The sequence below is a fragment of the Bos mutus genome, chromosome 10 (genome assembly GCF_027580195.1).
Source record: "Bos mutus isolate GX-2022 chromosome 10, NWIPB_WYAK_1.1, whole genome shotgun sequence".
Classification (NCBI taxonomy): Eukaryota; Metazoa; Chordata; class Mammalia; order Artiodactyla; family Bovidae; genus Bos; species Bos mutus.
The window spans coordinates 15,651,924-15,676,602 of NC_091626.1; the positions used below are offsets into that span (position 1 = coordinate 15,651,924).

Consider the following 24,679-nt stretch of genomic DNA (forward strand, 5'->3'; position numbering starts at 1 on the left):
CCCTAGCTTGCTCAAACTCATGTCCATTGAATCAGTGATGACATCCAACCATCTCATCCTCTGTCATCCCCTTCTCCTCCTGCCTTCAATCTTTCCTAACATCACCTTTGTTGGCAAAGTGATGTCTCTGCTTTTAAATACACTGTCTAGGTTTGTCATAGTTTTCCTTCCAAGGAGCAAGTATCTTTTAATTTCATGTATACAGTCACCATACACAGTGATTTTGGAGTCCAACAAAAGAAAATCTGTCACTGCTTCCACTGTTTCCCCTTTTATTGCCATGAAGTGATGGGACCAGATTCCACGATACTAATTTTCTGAATGCTGAGTTCTTTCACTCTCCTCTCACCTTTATCAAGAGGCTCTTTAGTTCCTTTTCATTTCCTGCCGTTAGAGTGGTGTCATCTGTGTATCTGAGGTTATTGATATTTCTCTTGGCAATCTTGATTCCAGCTTGTGATTCATCCAGCCTGGCATTTCACATGATGTACTCTGGATAGAAGCTAAATAAACAAGGTGACAATATGCAGCCTTGACATACTGCTTTCCCAATTTGGAACCAGTCCATTTTTCCATGTTCAGTTCTAACTGTTGCTTCTTGACCTGCTTACAGGTTTCTCTGGAGGCAGGTAAGGTGCTCTGGTATTCTCAATTTCTTGAAGAATTTTCCACAGTTTATTGTGATCCACACAGTCAAAGGCTTTGGCATAGTCAATAAAGCAGAAATAGATGTTTTTCTGGAACTCTCTTGCTTTTTCCATGATCCAGCGGATGTTGGCAATTTGATCTCTGGTTCGTCTGCCTTTTCTAAATACAGCTTGTACATCTGAAGTTCTCGGTTCACCTACTGCTGAAGCCTAGCATGAAAGATTTTTAGCATAACCTTACTAGCATGCAAAATGAGCCTAATTGTATGATAGTTTGAACATTCTTTGATATTGCCTTTGGGTCTGGAATGAAAACTGACCTTTTCAGTCCTGTGGCCACTGGTGAGTTTTCCAAATTTGCTGACATTGGGTGCAGCTCTTTCACAGCATCATCTTTTAGGATTTGAAATAGCTCAGCTGGCATTCCATCACCTCCACTAACTTTGTTCGTAGTGATGCTTCATAAGGCCCACTTGACTTCACATTCCAGGATGTCTGGCTCTAGGTGAGCAACCACACCATCATGGTAATCCAGGTTATTGTGATCTTTTTTACATAGTTCTTCTGTGTATTCTTGCCACCTCTTAATCTCTTCTGCTTCTGTTAGGTCGCTGCTGTTTCTTTTCTTTATCATGCCCATCCTTGCATGAAATGTTCTCTTGATATCTCCGATATTTTTGAAGAGATCTTTAGTCTTTCCCATTCTGTTGTTTTCCTCTTATTTCTTTGCATTGTTCATTAAAATGGCCTTATCTCTCCTTGGACTTCCTTGGTAGCTCAGCTGGTAACGAATTCGCCTGCAATGTGGGAGACCTGGGTTCAACGCCTGGGTTGGGAAGATCCTCTGGAGAAGGGAACAGCTACCCACTCCAGTATTCTGGCCTGGAGAATTCCATGGACTGTATAGTCCATGGGGTCGTAAAGAGTCAAACACGACTGAGCAATTTACACTTTTCATCTCTCCTTGCTATTCTCTAGAACTCTGCATTCAGCTGGGTATATCTTTCCCTTTCTCCCTTGCCTTTTGCTTGCGTTCTGTTTGTAAAGCCTCCTCAGACAACCACTTTGCCTTCTTGGATCACAGCCTTGTCATGGTGAAGGGGGTTGCATTACTTGATATTATGCACATTTAGATTGTAAACCCTCTCCAATCCACTATAATGTAAGTTCCACAAGGGTTGAGATTTTGTTCCTCTTGCTGCTGCTGCTGCTGCTAAGTCACTTCAGTCGTGTCCTATCCTGTGCGACCCCATAGACGGCAGCCCACCAGGATCCCCAGTCCCTGGGATTCTCCAGGCAAGAACACTGGAGTGGGTTGCCATTTCCTTCTCCAATGCATGAAAGTGAAAAGTGAAAGTGAAGTCGCTCGGTCATTGCTAAATCCCCAGTGCCTTGAAATGTGCATAGTTTAAGCAGGTATTCAATAAATATTTATTGAATGAATACTGTTAAGCATACAATTTTTAAAAATAACAGACATCTGAAATAGACAGTTTTGCTTTTTTTCCCCCTCCATTTTTTGGTATTCTGAAATCATAATCCAAATAAAAATGAACATAACTGATACAATGGAATATGAATTGTGATGCTGAATACTGGTGAACTCTGTTTAAAAATGGATTTATAGTTTAATTACTGCTGTTAGTAATGTTCCATCTGTTTACTGCTTGAGAGACCAAGATTTAAATTACACAGACAAATGTTTAAGTATTCTGTGATAGCTCTAATTCAAAGGAGAACTGCTTAATACTTTTGATTGTCAGGACTCTTCCAATAATGCAGACACACAGTATTCCCTGGCAACTACTCAAAATAAAGGACAATTTGAAACAGTAATTCTGCTAGTCCATTAAAAAAAATAGCAAAGTTAAAATAATCTTTGATACAAGTGGCTCACAGTGCTTCAAGTAAGATTATATTCCTAGACAAACATCTCAAAGAAATTGAGCAGGGAGTTTATACTATATTATACTATTAACATTTTACAGATGAAGAGACTAAGGTGTATTAGCCCATAAGAGGTTCACTAAAACAGGACAGGGACAAAGCCAACATAAATGAGAATTTTAAGATGAAAAATTATATTTCTACTTTCAGTTCAGTTCAGTCATTCAGTCGTGTCCAACTCTTTGTGACCCCATGAACTGCAGCACGTTAGGCCTCCCTATCCATCACCAACTCCCGGAGTTTATCCAGACTCACGTCCATCGAGTCAGTGATGCCATCCAATCATCTCATCCTCTGTCGGCCCCTTCTCCTCCTGCCCTCAATCTTCCCCAGCATCAGGGTCTTTTCCAGTGAGTCAGCTCTTTGCATCAGGTGGCCAAAGTATTGGAGTTTCAGCTTCAACATCAGTCCTTCCAATGAACACCCAGGACTGATCTCCTTTAGGATGGACTGGTTGGATCTCCTTATAGTCCAAGGGACTCTCAAGAGTCTTCTCCAACATCATAGTTCAAAAGCATCAATTCTTCAGCGCTCAGCTTTCTTTATAGTCCAACTCTCACATCCATACATGACCACTGGAAAAACCATAGCCTTGACTAGATGGACATTTGTTGACAAAGTAATGTCTCTGCTGAGGAAGGCTTTCTTATCTCTCCTTGCTATTCTTTGGAACTCTGCATTCAAATGGGTATATCTTTCCTTTTCTCCTTTGCTTTTTGCTTCTCTTCTTTTCTCCGCTATTTGTAAGGCCTCCTCAGACAGCCATTTTGCTTTTTAGCATTTCTTTTTCTTGGGGATGGTCTTGATCCCTGTCTCCTGTACAATGTCATGAACCTCCGTCCATAGTTCATCAGGCAGTCTGTCTGTCAGATCTAGTCCCTTAAATCAATTTCTCACTTCCACTGTATAGTCATATGGGATTTGATTTAGGTCATACCTGAATGGTCTAGTGGTTTTCCCCACTTTCTTCAATTTAAGTCTGAATTTGGCAATAAGGAGTTCATGATCTGAGCTACAGTCAGCTCCCGTTCTTGTTTTTGCTCACTATATAGAGCTTCTCTATCTTTGGGTGCAAAGAATATAATCAGTCTGATTTTGGTGTTGGCCATCTGGTGATGTCCATGTGTAGAGTCTTCTTTTGTGTTGTTGAAAGAGGATGTTTGCTATGACCAGTGCATTCTCTTGGCAAAACTCTATTAGCCTTTGCCCTGCTTCATTCTGTGCTCCACGGCCAAATTTGCCTGTTACAGCCTCTCCAGTGTTCTTGCCTGGAGAATCCCAGGGACGGGGGAGCCTGGTGGGCTGCTGTCTATGGGGTCGCACAGAGTCAGACATAACTGACACGACTTAGCAGCAGCAGCAACCAGGTGTTCCCTAACTTCCTACTTTTGCATTCCAGTCCCCTGTAGTGAAAAGGAAAAAGGACAACTTTTTAGAACTAAAAGGTCTTGTAGGTCTTCATAGAACCGTTCAGCTTCAGCTTCTTCAGTGTTACTGGTCGGGGCATAGGCTTGGATTACCGTGGTATTGAATGGTTTGCCTTGGAAACGAACAGAGATCGTTCTATTGTTCTTGAGATTGCATCCAAGTACTGCATTTCAGACTCTCTTGTTGACCATGATGGTTACTCCATTTCTTCTAAGAGATTCCTGCCCACAGTAGTAGATACAATGGTCATCTGAGTTAAATTCACCCATCCAGTTCATTTTAGTTCACTGATTCCTAGAATGTCAACCTTCACTTTTGCCGTCTCCTGTTTGACCAGTTCCAATTTGCCTTGATTCATGGACCTAACATTCCAGGTTCCTATGCAGTATTGCTTTTTACAGCATCAGACCTTGTTTCTGTCACCAGTCACATCCACAACTGGGTATTGTTTTTGCTTTGGCTCCATCCCTTCATTCTTTCTGGAGTTATTTCTCCACTGATCTCCAGTAGCGTATTGAGCACCTACTGACCCGGGGAGTTCCTCTTTCAGTATCCTATCATTTTGCCTTTCCATACTGTTCATGGGGTTCTCAAGGCAAGAATATTGAAGTGGTTTGCCATTCCCTTCTCCAGTGGACCACATTCTGTCAGACCTGTCTACCATGTCCCAACCGTCTTGGGTTGCCCCACGGGCATGGCTTAGTTTCATTGAGTTAGACAAGGCTGTGGTCCATGTGATCAGATTGGCTAGTTCTCTGTGATTTGGTTTCAGTGTGTCTGCCCTCTCATGCCCTCTCTCAGCGCCTACCATCTTATTTGTGTTTCTCTTACCTTGGACGTGAGGTATCTCTTCACAGCTGCTCCAGCAAATGCTATGCTATGCTAAGTCACTTCAGTTGTGTCCGACTCTGTGTGACCCCATAGACGGCAGCCCACCAAGCTCCCCCGTCCCTGGGATTCTCCAGGCAAGAACACTGGAGTGGGTTGCCATTTCCTTCTCCAGCAAAGTGCAGGGCCTTAAAAAGGAGGGAAAACTGACATATGTACCTGTATGAAACATGGGTTCATTGTGCTAAGTGAAATAGGCCAGTCACAAAAAGACAAATACTATATTATTCCACTTACATGAAATATTTAGAGTAGTCAAAATCATAGACACAGAAAGTGTGGTTGCCAGAGGCTAGTGAGGAGAGAGGAATAGGAAGTTATTGTTCAATAGGTATGAGTTTCAGTTTTACAAGATGAAAAGAGTAATGGTGATGAATGGTAGTGATGGTAGCCCAACATTGCAAATATATTTAATACCACGTAACTATACACTTAAAAATAGTTAAGATAGTGACTTTTTTATTATTTGCATTTTATCTCCCAAAGGAAAAAAATTGTAAAAAAATGTGCAGTTCCAAAGAATTTTAATTGAAATATTGGTTTATGTTGTATTAATTTCTGTTGTATATGTGGTTCTTCTTTATCCCTATAGTTTGAAGGTTTCATTTTTGTTTTGTTTTTACCTTTCATGAGAATGGAAATGCTTGTAAGAGACTAAAACACAGAAGTATTGGTTTATGTTGCTTCAAAACAGATTTGTGTTGAGTAACCAACCTAGCAGATAAATTTGAGCTTTAATGTTACGGGTAATTTTCATCCCAAGAGTAATTACAAATAATTTATGTCCAAGAGTATATGTTCTTACTGGAAATTAAGTAGAAAAAAATTTTTTTTCTATTCTGGGTTTTTCTTTGTTTCTCTTTTCTTAGCAATCTCCCTCCCCCTCCCCCTCCCCCATGGCTAATAAGAAGACAATTGTGGAATAAAATTTTTTTATCTGAAGATTTCTGATTTTTTACTCCCAAACTCCTTACACTAATGCTAGTTACTCTTCTTACAAATACTGCTGCTGTGGAGGTTTTAGGACACCAGTACATTATTTTTCAATGCCTCAAATTATGATGAAACTGTTGTTAAGCTCCATTTTTATCTCTGGAGAAAGGTTTTGCTTCAGCAAGCTATCTCAGAATATCATAATAATTATTAGCTGAAATGAAGCATGGTAGTGCATTTGTAAGGTGTTGCTAGATATGGGAATCATATTTTCAAGAGCTTAATTGTCCTAATCCACCTGCAGACCAGGTAGCCTTACTGTGCTACCTGTGTGCAGTATGCATGTACATGTGTGCTCAGTTGCTCAGTCATGTCCGATTCTTTGCAACCTCATATGCTGTTTTCTACTCCAGGGGATCCTCCAGATCCAAGGATGGAACCCATGTCTCTTGTGTCTCCTGCATTGGCAGGTGATTATTTACCACTTATGCCACCTGGGAAACCTACATAAATATTCATAATTATGACTTTGTATTCTTTTCTAATAGTAACATGGCATGTAATTATACTGCTGGATTTGAAGAAAATTCAAAAGTTACAAGTAACTTCATTCAGAAATGCTAATATATTTTTAAAATAACTGGGTAACTTTTCCTAAAATTGTACTTTACCTACATTAACTATTGATCAGGGACATAATTCAGCTTTATTTAGAATAAGATCTGTTAATGTCTAAGCTCAATTCACAGTCTGGTAACCTGTTATAATATTTCCTGGGAAAGGGTACTATTCAGTTTCTGAAATAAAATATATGTCTGCTCAAAGATGCCCTGTGAATATCACAGCACAGTTTGGAGTTCAGATCTCAAGTGAACCATCAAATAATCACATGACCTAGGTGAATTACTTAATATCATAAAGCCTCAGTTTTATCATATGTAAAGACCTATCATATGTATGAAGAACTACAAGACCTTTTAGAACTAACACCCAAGAAAGATGTCCTTTTCATTATAGAGGACTGGAATGCAGAAGTAGGAAGCCAAGAAACACCTGGAGTAACAGGCAAATTTGGCCTTGGAATACAGAATGAAGCAGGGCAAAGGCTAATAGAGTTTTGCCAAGAAAATGCACTGGTCATAGCAAACACCCTCTTCCAACAACACGAGAGAAGACTCTACACATGGACATCACCACGTGGCCAACACCAAAATCAGATTAATTATATTCTTTGCAGCCAAAGATGGAGAAGCTCTATACAGTGAGCAAAAACAAGAACGGGAGCTGACTGTAGCTCAGATCATGAACTCCTTATTGCCACATTCAGACTTAAATTGAAGAAAGTGGGGAAAACCACTAGACCATTCAGGTATGACCTAAATCAAATCCCATATGACTATACAGTGGAAGTGAGAAATTGATTTAAGGGACTAGATCTGACAGACAGACTGCCTGATGAACTATGGACGGAGGTTCATGACATTGTACAGGAGACAGGGATCAAGACCATCCCCAAGAAAAAGAAATGCTAAAAAGCAAAATGGCTGTCTGAGGAGGCCTTACAAATAGCAGAGAAAAGAAGAGAAGTGAAAAGCAAAGGAGAAAGGAAAGATATACCCGTTTGAATGCAGAGTTCCAAAGAATAGCAAGGAGAGATAAGAAAGCCTTGCTCACCAATCAATGCAAAGAAATAGAGGTAAACAATAGATTGGGAAAGACTAGAGATCTCTTCAAGAAAATTAGAGATACCAAGGGAACATTTCATGCAAAGATGGGCTCAATAAAGGACAGAAATGGCACGGACCTAACAGAAGCAGAAGATATTAAGAAGAGGTGGCAAGAATACACAGAAGAACTGTACAAAAAAGATCTTCACGACCCAGATAATCATGACGGTGTGATCACTCACACTCACCTACAGCCAGACATCCTGGAATGTGAAGTCAAGTGGGCCTTAGAAAGCATCACTATGAACAAAGCTAGTGGAGGTGATGGAATTCCAGTTGAGCTATTTCAAATCCTGAAAGATGATGCTGTTAAAGTGCTGCACTCAATATGTCAGCAAATTTGGAAAACTCAGCAGTGGCCACAGGACTGGAAATGGACAGTTTTCATTCCAATCCCAAACAAAGGCAATGCCAAAGAATGCTCAGACTACCACACAATTGCACTCATTTCACACACTAGTAAAGTAATGGTCAAAATTCTCCAAGCCAGGCTTCAGCAATACGTGAACCATGAACTTCCAGATGTTCAATCTGGTTTTAGAAAAGACAGAGGAACCAGAAATCAAATTGCCAACATCTGCTGGATCATCGAAAAAGCAAGAGAGTTCCAGAAGAACATCTATTTCTGCTTTATTGACTATGCCAAAGCCTTTGACTGTGTGGATCACAATAAACTGTGGAAAATTCTTCAAGAGATGGGGATACCAGACCACCTGACTTGCCTCTGGAGAAATTTGTATGTAGGTCAGGAAGCAACAATTTGAACTGGACATGGAACAATAGACTGGTTCCAAATAGGAAAAGGAGTACGTCAAGGCTGTATATTGTCACCCTGCTTATTTAACTTAAATGTAGAGTACATCATGAAAAACACTTTGCTAGAGGAAGCACAAGCTGGAATCAAGATTGCCGGGAGAAATATCAATAACTCAGATATGCAGATGACACCACCCTTATGGCAGAAAGTGAAGAGGAACTCAAAAGCCTCTTTATGAAAGTGAAAGAGGAGCGTGAAAAAGCTCAACACTCAGAAAACTAAGATCATGGCATCCGGTCCCATCACCTCATGGCAAGTAGATGGGAAACAATGGAAACAGTGGCTGACTTTATTTTTGGGGGCTCCAAAATCACTGCAGATGGTGATTGCAGCCATGAAATTAAAAGACGCTTACTTCTTGGAAGGAAAGTTAAGACCAACCTAGACAGCATATTAAAAAGCAGAGACATTTGTCAGTCTAGTCAAGGCTATGGTTTTTCCAGTAGTCATGTATGGATATGAGAGTTGGACTATAAAGAAAGCTGAGCGCCTAAGAATTGATGCTTTTGAACTGTGGTGTTGGAGAAGACTCCTGAGAGCCCCTTGGACTGCAAGGAGATCCAACTAGTCCATCCTAAAGGAGGTCAGTCCCGGGTGTTCATTGGAAGGACTGATGCTGAAGCTGAAACTTTAATACTTTGGCCACCTGATGCGAAGAGCTGACACACTGGAAAAGACCCTGATGCTGGGAAAGATTGAGGGCAGGAGGAGAAGGGGCTGACAGAGGATGAGATGGTTGGATGGCATCACCGACTCAATGGACGTGAATTTGGGTAAACTCTGAGAGTTGGTGATGGACAGGGAGGCCTGGCGTGCTGCGATTTGTGGGGTCGCAAAGAGTTGGACACTACTGAGTGAGTGAACTGAACTGATTCATTTCAATCTACTGTCTTATGAATTCATTTTCTTTATGTTAATGCAAAGACAATTTTTACCATTTGTAAGCAGAAAAAGTGGTTTGTAAAACTTCCTTGTTATTGTAGGAAACTTAATGTCAAGAAAATGATTTTGTCTTGTGCTGAGTCCTAGCTTCTTCTCTTTTAGTAGTTGCAGAGTACTAACTCAGATTCTATCCCTGGGCATTTCCTGTAAACCAGTAGCTGATTCTACAGCTTGACAAAAATAGGGTTTGATTTTTCAGCAAGAATACTTGGGTAGAGGTGTGAACTTTCATCATAAAATGTCTGATAATCTCTTTTTTTTCTGTAAGGTTAATCTGTGTGTTCAGTCGTTGTCAGCCTGATCCAGTTATCATAAAGTTTTGCATTAACAATCCATCAAATAGCTTTAGCAAGCACTGAAAGCAATTCTTTCATTATGGGCTGCAAAATGGTGATATTCTATTAACCTTTCCTAGCGTAGTACCTGAAATATTTCTGTTAAAGAAAATCTTGCCCTTCCCAACAACTTGGTTATCCCTATAGAGTTCGTACAGGAGAGGCAGAACTAATGCTTGAATCTCTCCTTTTATTTACCAATCTTCAAAATAATAAATTGAGTCCCTAATGACCTCCAAAAATAAATGAGTTTTTTTAAAGTAACGTCTGAATTCATTAATTTTAAACTATTCAGTGTGCTTCAGTTCACCACAGCGACTACTTTTTGATGCTCAAAATACCCTATCTTTGTTGCTGTTGTTTAGTTGCTCAGTTGTGTGTGACTCTTTTGTGACCTTATGGACTGTAGCCTACCAGGCTCCTATGTCCATGGGATTTCCCAGGCAAGAATACTGGAGTGGGCTGCCATTTTCATCTCCAGGGGATCTTCCTGACCCAGGGATCCATCCCATGTCTCTGGCAGTGGCAGGCAGATTCTTTACTGTTGAGCCACCAGGGGAGCCCATCCCATCTTTAGCCAGTGCAGATCTCTCCAGGTTGACTCCAAAGTCCTTTTGACATAACCCAAGTAGTTTCTGTTTTCATTACAATCCCAAAGAAAGGCAGTGCCAAAGAATGTTCAAACTACTACACAGCTGCACTCATTTCACATGCTGGCAAGGTAATGCTCAAAATCCTTCAAGCTAGGTTGCAACAGTATGTGAACTGAGAACTTACAGATGTAGAAGCTAGATTTATAAAAGGCAGAGGAACCAGAGATCAAACTGCCAGCATGCATTGGATCATAGAAAAAGCAAGAGAATCCCCCCCAAAACATCTGCTTCATTGACTATGCTAAAGTCTTTGACTGTGTGGATCACAACTAGTTGTGGAAAATTCTTCAAGAGATGAGAATACCGGACCACCTTACCTGCCTCTTGAGAAACCTGTATGCAGGTCAAGAAGCAACAATAAGAACCAGACATGGAACAACAGACTGTTTCAGAATTGGGAAAGGAATATGTCAAGGCTGTGTATTGTCACCCTGCTTATTTAACTTATATGCAGAGTACATCATGTGAAATGCCGGGCTGGATGAATCACAAAATGGAATCAAGATTGCCAGGAGAAATATCAATAATCTCAGATATGCAGATGGCACCACTCTAACGGCAGAAAATAAAAAGGAACTAAAGAGCCTCTTGATGAAGGTGAAAGAGGAGAGTGGTAATGCTGGCTTAAAACTCAACATCAAAAAATTAGTATCATGGCATCCGTCCCATCACTTGATGGCAAACAGATGGGCAAACAGTGGAAACAGTGACAGACTATTTTCTTGGGCTCCAAAATCACTGTGCATAGTGACTGCAGCCATGAAATTAAAACACTTGCTCCTTGGAAGGAAAGCTATGACAAATCTAGACAGCATATTAAAAAGCAGAGACATCACTTTGCCAACAAAGGCCCATATAGTCAAAGCCATGGTTTTGCCAGTAGTCATGTATAGATGTGAGATTTGGACCATAAAGAAGGCTGAATGGTGAAGAATTGATGTTTTCAAATTGTGGTACTGGAGAAGACATCTTGAGAGTCCCTTGGACAGCAGGGAGATCAAACCAGTCAATCCTAAAGGAAGTCAATTCATTGGAAGGACTGATGCTGAAGCTCAAACACTTTGGGCACCTGATGTGAAAAGCTAACTCATTGAAAAGACCCTGATGCTAGGAAACAGTGAGGCAAGAGGAGAAGGGGGCAACAGAGTATGAGATGGTTGGATGGCATCAGCAACTCAATGGACATGAGTTTGAGCAAACTCAGAGAGACAGTGAAGGACAGGAAAGTCTGGCATGCTGTAGTATGTAGGATCACAAAGAATTGGATGTGGCTAAGTGACTGAACAACAAAATAGTTTTGAGAGCTGTCTTGCTTTCTTCTATGACAAGGTATCCCAGGGTCATCATGTACACTTCCTACCAAAGATCCAAACAACCATTCTTCAAAGAGTTCTAGTTGCTTTCAGTGGGAATATCTAGGTTATTTCTAATAGAAATTTCTTGACATTTCTGTATCTCAGGTATATGAATGTGCCTTTTCCATGTTTAAATGCTGGTATACTATTTTAAGGTATTTCAGTGGTCACCTGAGATGAGTCAGATGCCTATATCCAGACTGATATCTAAATCAGTATGGATTAGGTTCTGCTGCTAGTAACAGACACCAGAAATATAAACCCTTATACATTCCACCTCTTGGTATTTTCCACTCATGTAAAAGAGAATGATAATTAGGCAGTCTAGAGCTAATATACAGCTACATGATCAAGGACTGAGGTACTTTATATCTTTCTACATCATCCTGTGGCCCAGAGAGTTTAGTTGCTGAAGCTTCAGCCATCTTGTCTGTGTTGTAGTCCAGAAAGAAGGAAAAATGACAGAAGGGCAAAGGAACACGTCTCTCAGTGGGATGTCTTATCCATATTCACTGTAGTAGATACTTCAAAAATAAGATGGAATATGCCTTATTCAGTCACACTGAAGGTCTGTATCAGGTCACTGTTTATGGTCACCTGCATTTTCAAAAACCTTACGGCAGTCTAGTCTTCCCATAGTCCAGAGTTTGTGCTGAAAATGATTATCAGCACTATTGAGGAGGTCAGCCCTGCTACATTCATCTATCTCAAACCTTCAGGAGACATATTTAGATTAACAACAACAAATCACATTTGAGTGATAAAGGAAGTTGTTCTTTTTTGAGGGTATAGGGGAAAGATTACAGGGAAAGGAAATATTTAAAGAGTAGATTTACCTAGTGGCTCAGATGATAAAAAATCTGCCTGCAATGTGGGAGACCTGGGTTCGATCCCTGGGTTGGGAAGATCTCCTGGAGGAAGAAATGGCAACCCACTCCAGTATTCTTGTCTGGAGAATCCCCATGGACAGAGGGGCCTGGTGGGCTACAGTCCATGGGGTTGCAAAGAACTGGATACGACTGAGCGACTAAGCACATACAGGTACTGTACATACTTTCAGTTACTGAAATCAAACTCTATAAAGAAGTTCTTGTTACCACTAGCAGTAGTTAAAAACAGTAGTTTTTAACTCTGCAGAAGAAAAACTGTCAGCAAGCACATAATGGGATTTAAATCTAGATTTATCTGGCTTCTAAGCATAGGTTCTTTATATCAGACCATAACAGTATATTATCTGACTCCAAATCACTATTTTCTCACCAACTAGATAAGAGCAGAATTAGTTGCCCTTGGTTTGTGCAGACATTTTAAACTGCTGGCTTTATGCAGCAGCTTCTGAAACCAAAATTTGTTTCTGAAAAGAGCTTCTAAATGTACTCAGCTTAATTCTCTCTAGCAGTAATATAAAGAATTCTGAAAGCAGTAATTTAAAGAACTAGGATAGGAATGTTTTTTAAAGAGCAAAGAGCAGCTTTGTATCTGGAAAAGCTCAACAGCTATAGTGTAGCTATAATATTGTTTGAAATACTGTACAGTACTTAACTAAAAAAGCTCTCTGCACCTTCTAAGCAAGTGTCAAATGAAGCATATGCTGAGAAAATAAATCAGTTCAAAAAGGAATACCAGGCTTCTCCAGCTGTATAAGATTTCTACCCTCATTAGGAAAGCCAAGAGAAAGAAAACCTAATGATGTGTTTACTCTGCATGGTTCATTCACAGAACGACTTTACAGGACAAATCAGTAGAACTATCCTAAGAAGTTCTACAGAATAGAGTTGCAGATAATAAGTTTTTATCAAGTTTGGTGTAATCCTGCAAAACAAATGTCAGAAGGGGAAAGATTCATCAACTTGCTTACTTATAGTAATTTTGAACAACCATAAGGCAGAAGATAGAGTCTTGGCCATGAAGAAGAAGCTGTATGTGGAAGAAATTAGCAACCAAGCTGATTTTCAAATGTGAGTAATTATTGGGTTGACTGTGACACAGAAGTAGTAGAATGCAGTTTTGAGTTACTGAACGAAGCAATGCAATAAGAATCACATTGGAAAAAATGGTTGAGAGAATGTACTAACAGGAATCATGTGAGAACTAGCTGTCAGGTTGTGAGACTATACTGTGGAATTCGATCAAATATTTGCTAGGCAACTTAGTGTTTTTCTAATGTTTATGATAAAAAGATAAATAAATGTTCCAGCCCTTTGCCAGTGTATAATCTTTTGCAATTAAAAAATAAATATGGTAAGGTTAGCCCCCATGTTTTAGATTTCTCTTAAGAGATAGCAGAATAGGTAGACAGGAGACAAGGAAAGAGGGACTTTTATAAATAAAAAGGGAAGGAGTCATGCACAAATAACAAAGCCCTACTGTGTAGCACAGGGCTTCCCTGATAGCTTAGTGGTAAAGAATTCGCCTGCCAGTGCAGGAGATTTGGATTCAATCCCTGGGTTGGGAAGATCCCCTGAAGAAGAAATGGCAACCCACTCCAGTATTCTTGCCTGGGAAATTCTATGGACAGAGGAGCCTGGTGGGCTGCAGCCCATGGGATTGCAAGAGTCAGACACAACTTAGTGACTAAACAACAACTGTGTAGCAGAGGTAACTATATTCAGTGTCCTGTAATAAACCATAAAGAAAAAAATAATATACATGTATATATAACGGAATCACCATGCTGTACACCAGAAACACAACACTGTAAATCAACTATACTTCAATCTAAAGTTGGGGGTTGGGGGAGGAAGCAAGAGACAAGCAGTTTTGAGTCTTATTAATGGAATCACAGTTAAGAGTATTATCTCAATTTTCCAGAAAAAGCTGATATGGAGTCAGTTGTTGACTCAACCATTGCCCATTGCTTCACTTCTGTGAATCTTGGTTAACACTCACCAGTAAAATAGGACTAGTACTATTTAGCTCATAGGTACCTCATAGGGTGGTCTTTAGGACTAAATGAGATATGAATATACTTAAAAATGTGGAAATATTACTTCTATCTTCCTTCATGCAGAGAATGTTACTAATTTGTTCAAAGTCACAATGTGTCTGAAGTCTAATAAAAGATAGAGTTGGAAATAAAACCAGATTAAATGACTAGAACTCAATTTCTAAATTCTTAGTCCAGTGGTTGCCATTATACATTTTCTATATACTCCACTATGTATTCTTTATCTTTTTACTACTACAGCATGATAAATTAAATAAAAAAAGTATGTCCAAAATGTCATATAGTAAGTACCCTCCAAATTATCATTGAAAACAGTCAATAAGTTTCTTCATCTCTAATTTCTAATAGGGGGTTCATATTTTAGATTATTGAAGAAGGCTGAGCGCTGAAGAATTGATGCTTTTGAACTGTGGTGTTGGAGAAGACTCTTGAGAGTCCCTTGGACTGCAAGGAGATCCAACCAGTCCATTCTGAAGGAGATCAGCCCTGGGATTTCTTTGGAAGGACTGATGCTAAAGCTGAAACTCCAGTACTTTGGCCACCTCACACAAAGAGTTGACTCATTGGAAAAGACTCTGATGCTGGGAGGGATTGGGGGCAGGAGGAGAAGGGGACGACAGAGGATGAGATGGCTGAATGGCATCACTGACTCGATGGACGTGAGTCTGAGTGAACTCTAGGAGTTGGTGATGGACAGGGAGGCCTGGCGTGCTGCGATTCATGGGGTCGCAAAGAGTCGGACACGACTGAGCGACTGATCTGACCTGAAGACTAAGGAATCCATCAATTAATCACTCAACAGAATGCCAGGTACTCAAGATAATGCCATATTAACCCAAATATTCTAAAACTAAACAGGTTATAAACATGAATGTTTATAGCAGTTTATTCATAATAATCCCAAACTGAAAATAAACTAAATGCTTATCAACTGGTGACTGGGTAAATAACTGTGGTTCATCTATACAATGGAATACAACTCGGCAATAAACTGATGCCTGATATCACCAACAACATGGATGAACCTTAAAAGCATTTTGCTAAGAGCAAGAAGCCAGACACAAAAGGCCACTTAATATGATTTCATTTATATGACATCCTGGAAAAAGAAAAATTTTAGGGATAAAAGAGCAGTAGTGGCAGAAAAGGATGACTATAAAGGGGCATGAGGGACTTTTTCGGGGTAAAGGAAGTGTTTTAGATTCTGATTGTTATATATACATGAAGATTGCCAGGAGGAATATCAATAACCTCAGATATGCAGATGACACCACCCTTATGACAGAAAGTGAAGAGGAACTAAAGAACCTGTTGATAAAAGTAAAAGAGGAGAGTGAAAAAGCTGGATTAAAACTCAACATTCAAAAACCTAAGATCATGGCATCCAGTCACTCACTTCATGGCAAATAGATGGGGAAACAGTTTCCCATGGAAACTGCTGCTGCTGCTGCTGCTGCTAAGTCACTTCAGTCGTGTCCGACTCTTTGCGACCCCATAGACGGCAGCCCACCAGGCTCCTCCGTCCATGGGATTTTCCAGGCAAGAGTACTGGAGTGGGATGCCATTGCCTTCTCCCATGGAAACTGAGAGACTTAATTTTATCAGGCTCCAAAGTCACTGCAGATGGTGACTGTAGCCATGAAATTAAAAAAACACTTGCTCCTTGGAAGAAAAGTTATGGTAAACCTAGACAGCATATTAAAAAGCAGAGACGTTACTTTGCCAACAAAGGTCTGTCTAGTCAAAGCTATGGTTTTTCCAGTAGTCATGTATGATATGAGAGTTGGACCATAAAGAAAGCTGAGTGCCAAAGAATTGATGCTTTTCAACTGTGGTGTTGGAGAAGACTCTGAGAGTCCCTTGGACTTCAAGAAGATCAAACCAGTCAGTCCTAAAGAAAATCCACCCTAAATATTCATTGAAAAGCTCCAATACTTTGGCCACCTGATACAAAGATCCGACTCATTTGAAAAGACCCTGATGCTGGCAAAGATTTAGGGCAGGAAGAGAAGGGGGTGACAGAGGATGAGATGGTTGGATAGCATCACCAGTTCAGTGGATATGAATCTGAACAACTCTGGGATATAGTGAAGGACAGGGGAGCCTGGCATGCTGCAGTCTATGGGGTTGTGAAGAGTCAGACATGACTTAGTGACTGAACAACAACAGCAACAAAAATATCAAGTAATGATAAATTCTATGAATAAAAATCAAGAACCTAGAGAAGATGGGGTGAGAACTCCTACTTAGGATAAGGTGGTCAGAAAGTCTCTCTAATAAAGTAACTCTTAAGCAGTGACCTGAAGAAGTAAGGGAGCAAGCCAGGTGAATATCTGGGGAAACACCTGATTCCGAGCATGCTGGACTGCCAGTGTACTCACTTTCCTTCATACTTAGAATGTTAGTGTTTCATAGCATATTCTATATAACTTTTCTTTTTTACAGCTGGTGTGTTGTTGCATTATTGTGTTTATGCCTGTGTTTCCCACCAACCTGGCCTTTAGGGACAGGAATTGTGCCTTACCTGCCGCATTAGCTGCTGAATAGGTACTGATTGAACCAGTTTGATCACCTATTGAGCAACTGCTGTTCCTTCTGTTTACTTGGTACCAAAGGATTCAAAATGTTGAAAGTGTTAGTCACTCAGTTGTGTCCAACTCTTTTGTGACCCTATGGACTGTAGCCCGTCAGGTTCATCGGTCCATAGAATTCTCCAGGCAAGAATACTGGAGTGGGTTGCCATTTCCTTCTGCAGGGAATCTTCCTGACCCAGGGATCGAACCTGGATCTCCTGCATTGCAGGCAGATTCTTCACTGAGCCACCAGGGAAGCCCAAAGGATTATAAGAATATCAGTTGTTAGATATATAAATAAATAAATAAGAAAATAATGGGCAGGCAAGCTTTGGTCTACATTATTCAGAGGAAAGAAAAAGCCAATAATTTCTATCACTGAACTCCTTTACAAATTTATTTAAAGGTTGTTCTTAACTGAAATATGACCTTCACAGTTTAAAAACTCATGGTGATATGCAGTTTTCATGTTTACTAAATTACTCTAATGGTTACTTGAAATATTCAATTAGGAAAATGAATTTGAAAAGTAAAGTATCAGGAAAATTTCTTTGAATTGCAAATCATTTTGGAAGAGAACTGTTTGCTCTCCCAGAGGGAAGCTAAGTTATATTTTTCTTTACTTAATTTTTAACGGTTTCAGCAAATAAGTTACTACAGTTTCTTTTTGATGTTTACTGAATGTTATTTCCTATTTTAGATCTCTAAAGTTGATAAACTAAATTTTATTGTATTATGTCTCTAATGAAATATTTAAGGTCAGCAGTACATAAGCTTTCGTGGTTTTTGAATTTATTTATTTACTTTTTTCCCCTTTAACTTGAAAGGTTAATCTAATTCGTGGATGTAGCGAAGGCTTTAAAATGAGTAGGAAGCTTATCACTACTCAGCAGAAAACCCTGGTTTTAGCTTTTAAAGTTACTATCACTTATACTTAGCAAAATGTCAATGCAGTCTACTTTTCAAAATGTAAAAGTTTTCTGTAATCTGAGAAACATAATAAAATATTGCACTTACCTTTAGATAAGCCTAAAGGAGAAGGCAATGGCACCCCACCCCAGTACTCTTGCCTGGAGAATCCCATGGGTAGAGGAGCCTGGTAGGCTGCAGTCCATGGGGTCTCGAAGAGTCGGACACGACTGAGTGACTTCACTTTCACTTTTCACTTTCATGCATTGGAGAAGGAAATGGCAATCCACTCCAGTGTTCTTGCCTGGAGAATCCCAGGGACAGAGGAGCCTTTTGGGCTGCCATCTATGGGGTTGCATAGAGTCGGACACGACTGAAGCAACTTAGCAGCAGCAGTAGCAGTTAGATAAGCCTATTTGGTAGTTAGCACTGCATGTCAATACTCAGAGTTTTCTTTCTCTCCATCCTCCCCTCCAAAAAATTTCAGTGTCTGTTTTGAAAACAAAATATTTTAACTCAAAATTTACATTTAATATTTTAACAAAAGTGACTTTGACCTTCTTAATTTTCTATTATATGGTTTTAAAAAACAGTAAATATATTCATGGAAAATTAGAAAATCATACTATATGTGCTATTTTGTAACCTCATTATTTCAGTGTTAACCTCCATATATCCTTCCATCTTTTCTTCTTATCAAGGCCATAGTCAAATTTCCCAGCTTCAGACCAAGTTTCACATCTGGTTGTTACAGTCCTTAAGTCTATTTTTTTTTTTTAATCTAACCCAATTTCCTTTTTATTTTCATACCATTAATTTATTGAGGGGATGGAGCCAATTCTCCTGCAGGGTGTTTCATTTTCTAGATGTATTGGTTGCATCTGCATTTAACTTGTTCCTCTGTCCCTTGTATTTTCTGTTAACTCAAAGTTAAATCGTAGGGCCTAAGAGATCCAAGTTAAACATTTTTGTCTGGGATATGCAATAGGCTATGTATTTTTTTATTTTAACTTATCAAGAGGCACAATATCTGGATGGGTCATCATTAATGCGACTGAATTTGACTACTGATTTAGGGTGATAACTGATCCCTTCATTGTAGAGTTTCACCTTTTTCTCCTTGTGACTGGGAAATAATGTACTTGGTGTTACTTTGCACACAGTATGAATCATTAAGTCCCTATCAAACATATGCCTGGGTATAATACTTGCCTAAACTAATAATTGCATGAGGAATCACATATGCTAATTTTCTGATTTTTATTTTTTTCTTCCACATTATTAACCACATGTTTTCTGTAAATTAGAATTTTTTATCATCTGGGACTATTGGTTTGTTCTCCTGCAAAGACTAGATAAATAAATTCTTTCACTTAGTTACATATTTTTATCACAAAATGACATAAGTATCTTTTCTGGCTTTCTCCTTTTCTGAATGTTATTATAGACTCATGGATTTTTATTGATTCACCATTTCAGTCAATGTCAGTCATAATTCTCACAACTTTGACTTAAAGGGGGACCTTTCAGAATGATTTCTCTGAGAAGCCTTGATTGTTTTTATTTTTTTTCCTGATTGCTTAAAAATCTGGACGTAAAGGTTATTGAAAGTTTTTAATGGGTTTTTCTTTATTTTTCCATCATATATGGAAAAATATATGCCTCATATGCCTCATCATAATGGTAGTCTGCTAGTTCTATAAGCAGGTCTTTTGGGTCGTTGAGGAAGGGTGCATCTCAAAGAAGAACAAAAGCTTTATATTTCTGTTTAAACTGGTCTAAATGTTAGATATAGCTGACAGATAATTCAAAAGTTGCCACATAAATGTTTTTAATGGAGGGCTCTTTTTTTTTTTTTATGAAACATCACTTATTATTATCAGTTTGCCCATGCTGCTATATAAGGAAATCCTCAATTTATAAATACATGACTTATGAAGATTTTCTTGTTCCACACTTTTTTTTGCATTCAACATGTTTCTCATAGTAAATGCAGATGATAAAATATATTATTGGATTCCAGCTCTTAGAATCTGTGTACAATTTCCAAGTTGGATCAAGCCCATATCTTTGCCTCCCTTTCCTCCTGTTGCCCCACTGAAATAAAATATATAGAAATAAGAAAGGAAGTCAATAACAAGAAATGGGAAGATTACCACAGAATGATAATTGAACGTATTTCTGGATTTTTTTTTTGAGTACTAGAAGGCACAGCTCTACCCTCCTCCTTACCTCTCTCATCCCTGCACTTGAACTGCAGATAGCTGGCATGTATGCATGCTAAGTTGCTTCAGTCATGTCCTACTCTTTGTGACCCTGTGGACCATAGCCCACCAGAGTCCTCTGTCCATGAGATTCTCCAGGCAAGAATACTGGAATGCATTGCCATACCCTCCTCTGGGAGATCTTCCCAACCCAGGGATCGAACCCACGTCTTGCCAGGCTTTCTTTAGAGAAACTGGGAAAAGCTAAGGCTTCTAGAGTAGAAGTTATGTCCCCAGAACAAAATAAAAAGTCATCTTCATTCTGGCATCTAGAGGGCCTGCTGGGTCCCCACCCACACACCCTAAAGGAACAGTACCGCTCAGCCTGTACCTAGCCCACACAGAGCTCCTCTCTGGAGAGAAGTCTAGCTAGAAATCAGACCATCTTCACAATAACAGAGAAAATCTGTGTTGGCTAATGAGTCATTCAAGCCTAAAGATGAATGAGTAACCAAAGATCACAAGCGTGTCAGGAAAGCTAATACTGTGAAAGAGACCAAAATAACCAGGAAAATTGCCACTAAAGAAAATAGACATATCGGAGAGAAACTTACAAGAACAGAACTCTAACATACCCAGAGTTACAAAACGATACTACATCTGTTGAATAAGAATAAGAGGACACAAGGTTTCAGATTGAAAGAGTACACCACGTGCTGAAATAGTGAATTAAATATCATACTGTAACACATTCTTGTAAAACTGAAGAATTCCTAGGGTAAACACAAGATCCAGAGGGAAGTTATGCACAAAATGACATGTATCAGACTGAAATCAGACCTCTCATCAGTAGCTGGTAATGCTTTAAGAAAGTAAAATATTGCCTTCAGCATTTAGAAAGAAAATCATATGTAGCCCAAGGATTCTATATCCTGCCAAACTACTAATCAAAGGTGAGAGCAGAATAAAGTTGCTTTCAGATATGCAAGGGCTCAGGGTTTACATCCTCTTGGAATTAAAAGAAATGAGTGAATTACACATTCATCATCAGCTTTCCTGAAAAACAGAAAATCATTATGCAGTTTTTCATTAAACCTTTTCTTTTAACAGTTTGATTTTTTTAAAAATCTCATTGCTGCCAGAAGGGTTTATTGAGAGGAAAAGGGGAAAGAAAGATGACAACCATAAAATGAGTAGTTGTGGATTTACACCATGAAATAAATTAGAGCTACTGTAGCAAATAGCAATAAGCCTAGTCTCTTTACTTTCAGTGTACTGAGATATTCGATATGTTGCACATACAACTAACCTATAGTTTTCCATGTTTCCCAATGACCCCAGCAACAAGCAAGCCAGGACTACTATATACAGTCACAACTGGTTGGTATACCACAAGACTGGTAGGGGCGAGAGCATCATTTTCTTCTCCCGTCGTGACTGGAATAACATGATCTGGCTTATATTTAAATGCATCGTTCTGAGTGCTATGTCAAGAGTAGACTTTGGGGTAGAATAGTAGATCAAGGGTAAAAAGCAGGGAGAGCAGTTTAGACATCATTACAGTGTGCTCAGTCACTTGGCTGTGTCCAACTCTCTGTGACCCCATGGACTGTAGTTTTCCAGGCTCTGCTGTCCATGGAGTTTTCCAGGCAAGAATACTGGAGTGGGTTGCCATTTCTTACTCCAGGAGATCTTCCTGACCCAGGAATCAAACCCGTGTCTCCTGCATTGGCAGGTGGATTCTTAACCACTGCAACAGCTGGGAAGCCCCCATGATTGCAGTATTCTAAGTGAAAGATGGCAGTGACTCTGGTATGGTGTTAACAGTGGAGTTGGTGAGAATGATTAGAATCTGGATATAATTTAAAGGTGGGGCCAACAGGATTTCCTGACTGGCTGGGTTTGGGGTGAACAAGAAAGGACTCAGTATTTCTGGTCTGACCAGTAAAACAACAGGTTGAAGGGAAAGCTTAGGGAATAAATTTTGAATGTTATGTTTCAGAAATCCATTTGACTTCCAAATAAAGATGTCAGTTACTTGGATTGGCACATACACATGTATGCCTGAAGTTCTGAAGAAAGATCTGGCCTGGAGATAGAAGTTGGGGAAAAGTCAGCATATAAATTGTATGTAACACCATGTGATTCATGAGTGAGATCACCTGGGAGTGAGTAGAGATAAAGAAGAGGTCTGAGGACTTGGACCCTAAGACATTTCAACATTAAGATTCAGGGAGATGAGAAGGAATGATCGAAGATGACTAGGAGGAGCATCTAGTGGGGTATAAGGAGAACCAAGAAAGAATGGTGCCCTGGAAGTCAGGAAATAAAGTGTTTCAGAAAGGAAAGAGCCATTTACTATTTTATGCTCCTGAGACGTAACACAGAATGAGCATTGTTGGATTTGGCACCATGGATGTCAGTGTTTACCTTGACAAGACCTGTTATATTTTTTCAAACAGCTACTCAGTTGTTAGGACAAAAGCATGTATTAAGTTGTTAGAGCCACCTATTTCATAAATGGAAGGTATTTGTTTTGACATAGGGGCTTGGAGGCACAAACAGAGAGAGTTTGGGAATCTTTGCTTTAGAGGATCGTGCTAACTGAGCATCTTAAGAGGGGGGAAGCATCTCTTCCTTTTCTTTGTCTCTGCTGAAAAGTTTGAGTTAGTAATTTTAAGTGTGATCAGATTACATGCAGTTAATAAAACTGCCCTGGTTCAGTATAAAAAAGTAAGCCTTATCCTGTGAAATGTCAGTAGTACATCTTTGTGTGAATTTTTCTTCTTGCCTCCATAGGTATGGTCTGAATATGCGTTGCTTGGCAGCTCGGGTCAACTATAAGACTCTGATTATCATCTGTGCACTCTTCACTTTGGTCACAGTACTTTTGTGGAATAAGTGTTCCAGTGACAAAGCGATCCAGGTTCCACGGCACTTGAGTAGTGGCTTCAGAGTGGATGCCTTAGAAAAAAAAGCAGCAGCGTCTGAGAGCAACAACTATGTGAACCACATGGCCAAGCAGTCTGAGGAGGCCTTCCCTCAGGAACAGCAGAAAGCGCCCCCTGTTGTTGGGGGCTTCAATAACAATGGGGGAGGCAGGGTGTTAGGGCTCAAATATGAAGAAATTGACTGCCTCATAAATGATGAACACACAATTAAAGGGAGACGAGAGGGGAATGAAGTCTTTCTTCCATTCACCTGGGTAGAGAAATATTTTGACGTTTACGGAAAGGTGGTTCAGTACGATGGCTATGATCGGTTTGAATTCTCTCATAGCTATTCCAAAGTCTATGCACAGAGAGCCCCTTATCACCCTGATGGTGTGTTTATGTCCTTTGAAGGCTACAATGTGGAAGTCCGAGACAGAGTCAAGTGCATAAGTGGGGTTGAAGGTTGGTATCTGTCTACTCCACTGCATTTTCCTATCCGGATTGTGTTGAGAAATAAGTGACTGTAAGCGTTAATTACATAGCAAGTACTTACACAGCTTATTAAGAGACCTATCACCACTCCAACTTAGCATGGAGGAACAGGTTAAACCTGAACCTTCAGCCTTCTAGATGGTGATTTAAGGGCTCCAATAAGATCATACCTGATTAAATAGGATTATGCCATTAACCTGCCCTGGAAACTAAAATTATCAAAGTCAAGGCAGCATCTCCAGAAATTTTGCATTAAAATATACAGTGATTATCCTATGAGAGGAGATGGGAAAGGGAGACAGACCATCCAGCGAACCCATCAATGTACCAGTGCCCTCTTGTTATCAGATTAGCCAGGTATCACCTCTGGTTGAAGGGTTAAAGTTCTCAGAACAAGATAATACGTAGTACCATTTTCTCTGAACCTATATTGGAACTCCTACAGTCTGCTGTCTATATTGTCTTTCCTTGTCTTTAAAATTTGGAGCACTGAGGGTTCCTCATGGATGTTTTGGAATTTATATTTCAAACCTAGAATTGATCAGAAAGCCAAACTGAATTTGACTTTAAAGTATATAATTTAATCAAAGGAAAGAACGTAATGTATTTTAAGATTGCTTGGTTTGAGTTTTATTTCATTTTTCTCATTTTGTTATAAAAAGTAATTTTCATATCTTAATATTTTAATTTTTGTAATATCTTTACAGAATGTTTAGTAGAAGGAAGGGGTCAAATTCGTATAGATTCTTACCATTCAAGATAATGATTACCATTTTTGTATATTCTCAGAAGGTCTTTATACCTAGGTATATGTTTTAACATAGTTGTAATGATATTTATCGTACAGTGTTCAAGAGGGTAATAGTTTGTTAGAAACTTGAAAGTTATCCATTGCCAAACCTTTTTCCCCCAGTAGCTTTTTAAAAATGTGTAAGCTTATTAGGTGCCT

The 24,679-nt window shown here is 39.4% G+C and overlaps 1 protein-coding gene across 3 annotated transcripts in view; it reads left to right on the plus strand.

Moving 5' to 3' along the window:
- Positions 1-24,679, plus strand: part of GLCE (glucuronic acid epimerase) — a 109,680-nt gene that overhangs the window by 75,669 nt on the left and 9,332 nt on the right. Inside the window, exons 1-2 of one of the 3 annotated variants that reach the window (XM_070377350.1) lie at positions 15,270-15,429; positions 23,105-23,700. The exons of 1 other annotated variant lie outside the window; for it this stretch is intronic. In XM_070377350.1, the coding sequence (XP_070233451.1) occupies positions 23,118-23,700 (583 nt within the window). In that variant the 5' untranslated portion in view covers positions 15,270-15,429; positions 23,105-23,117. Of the gene's footprint in view, positions 1-15,269; positions 15,430-23,104; positions 23,701-24,679 lie in introns of those variants that run through there. One more of the 3 variants, XM_070377349.1, reaches the window with a different exon arrangement.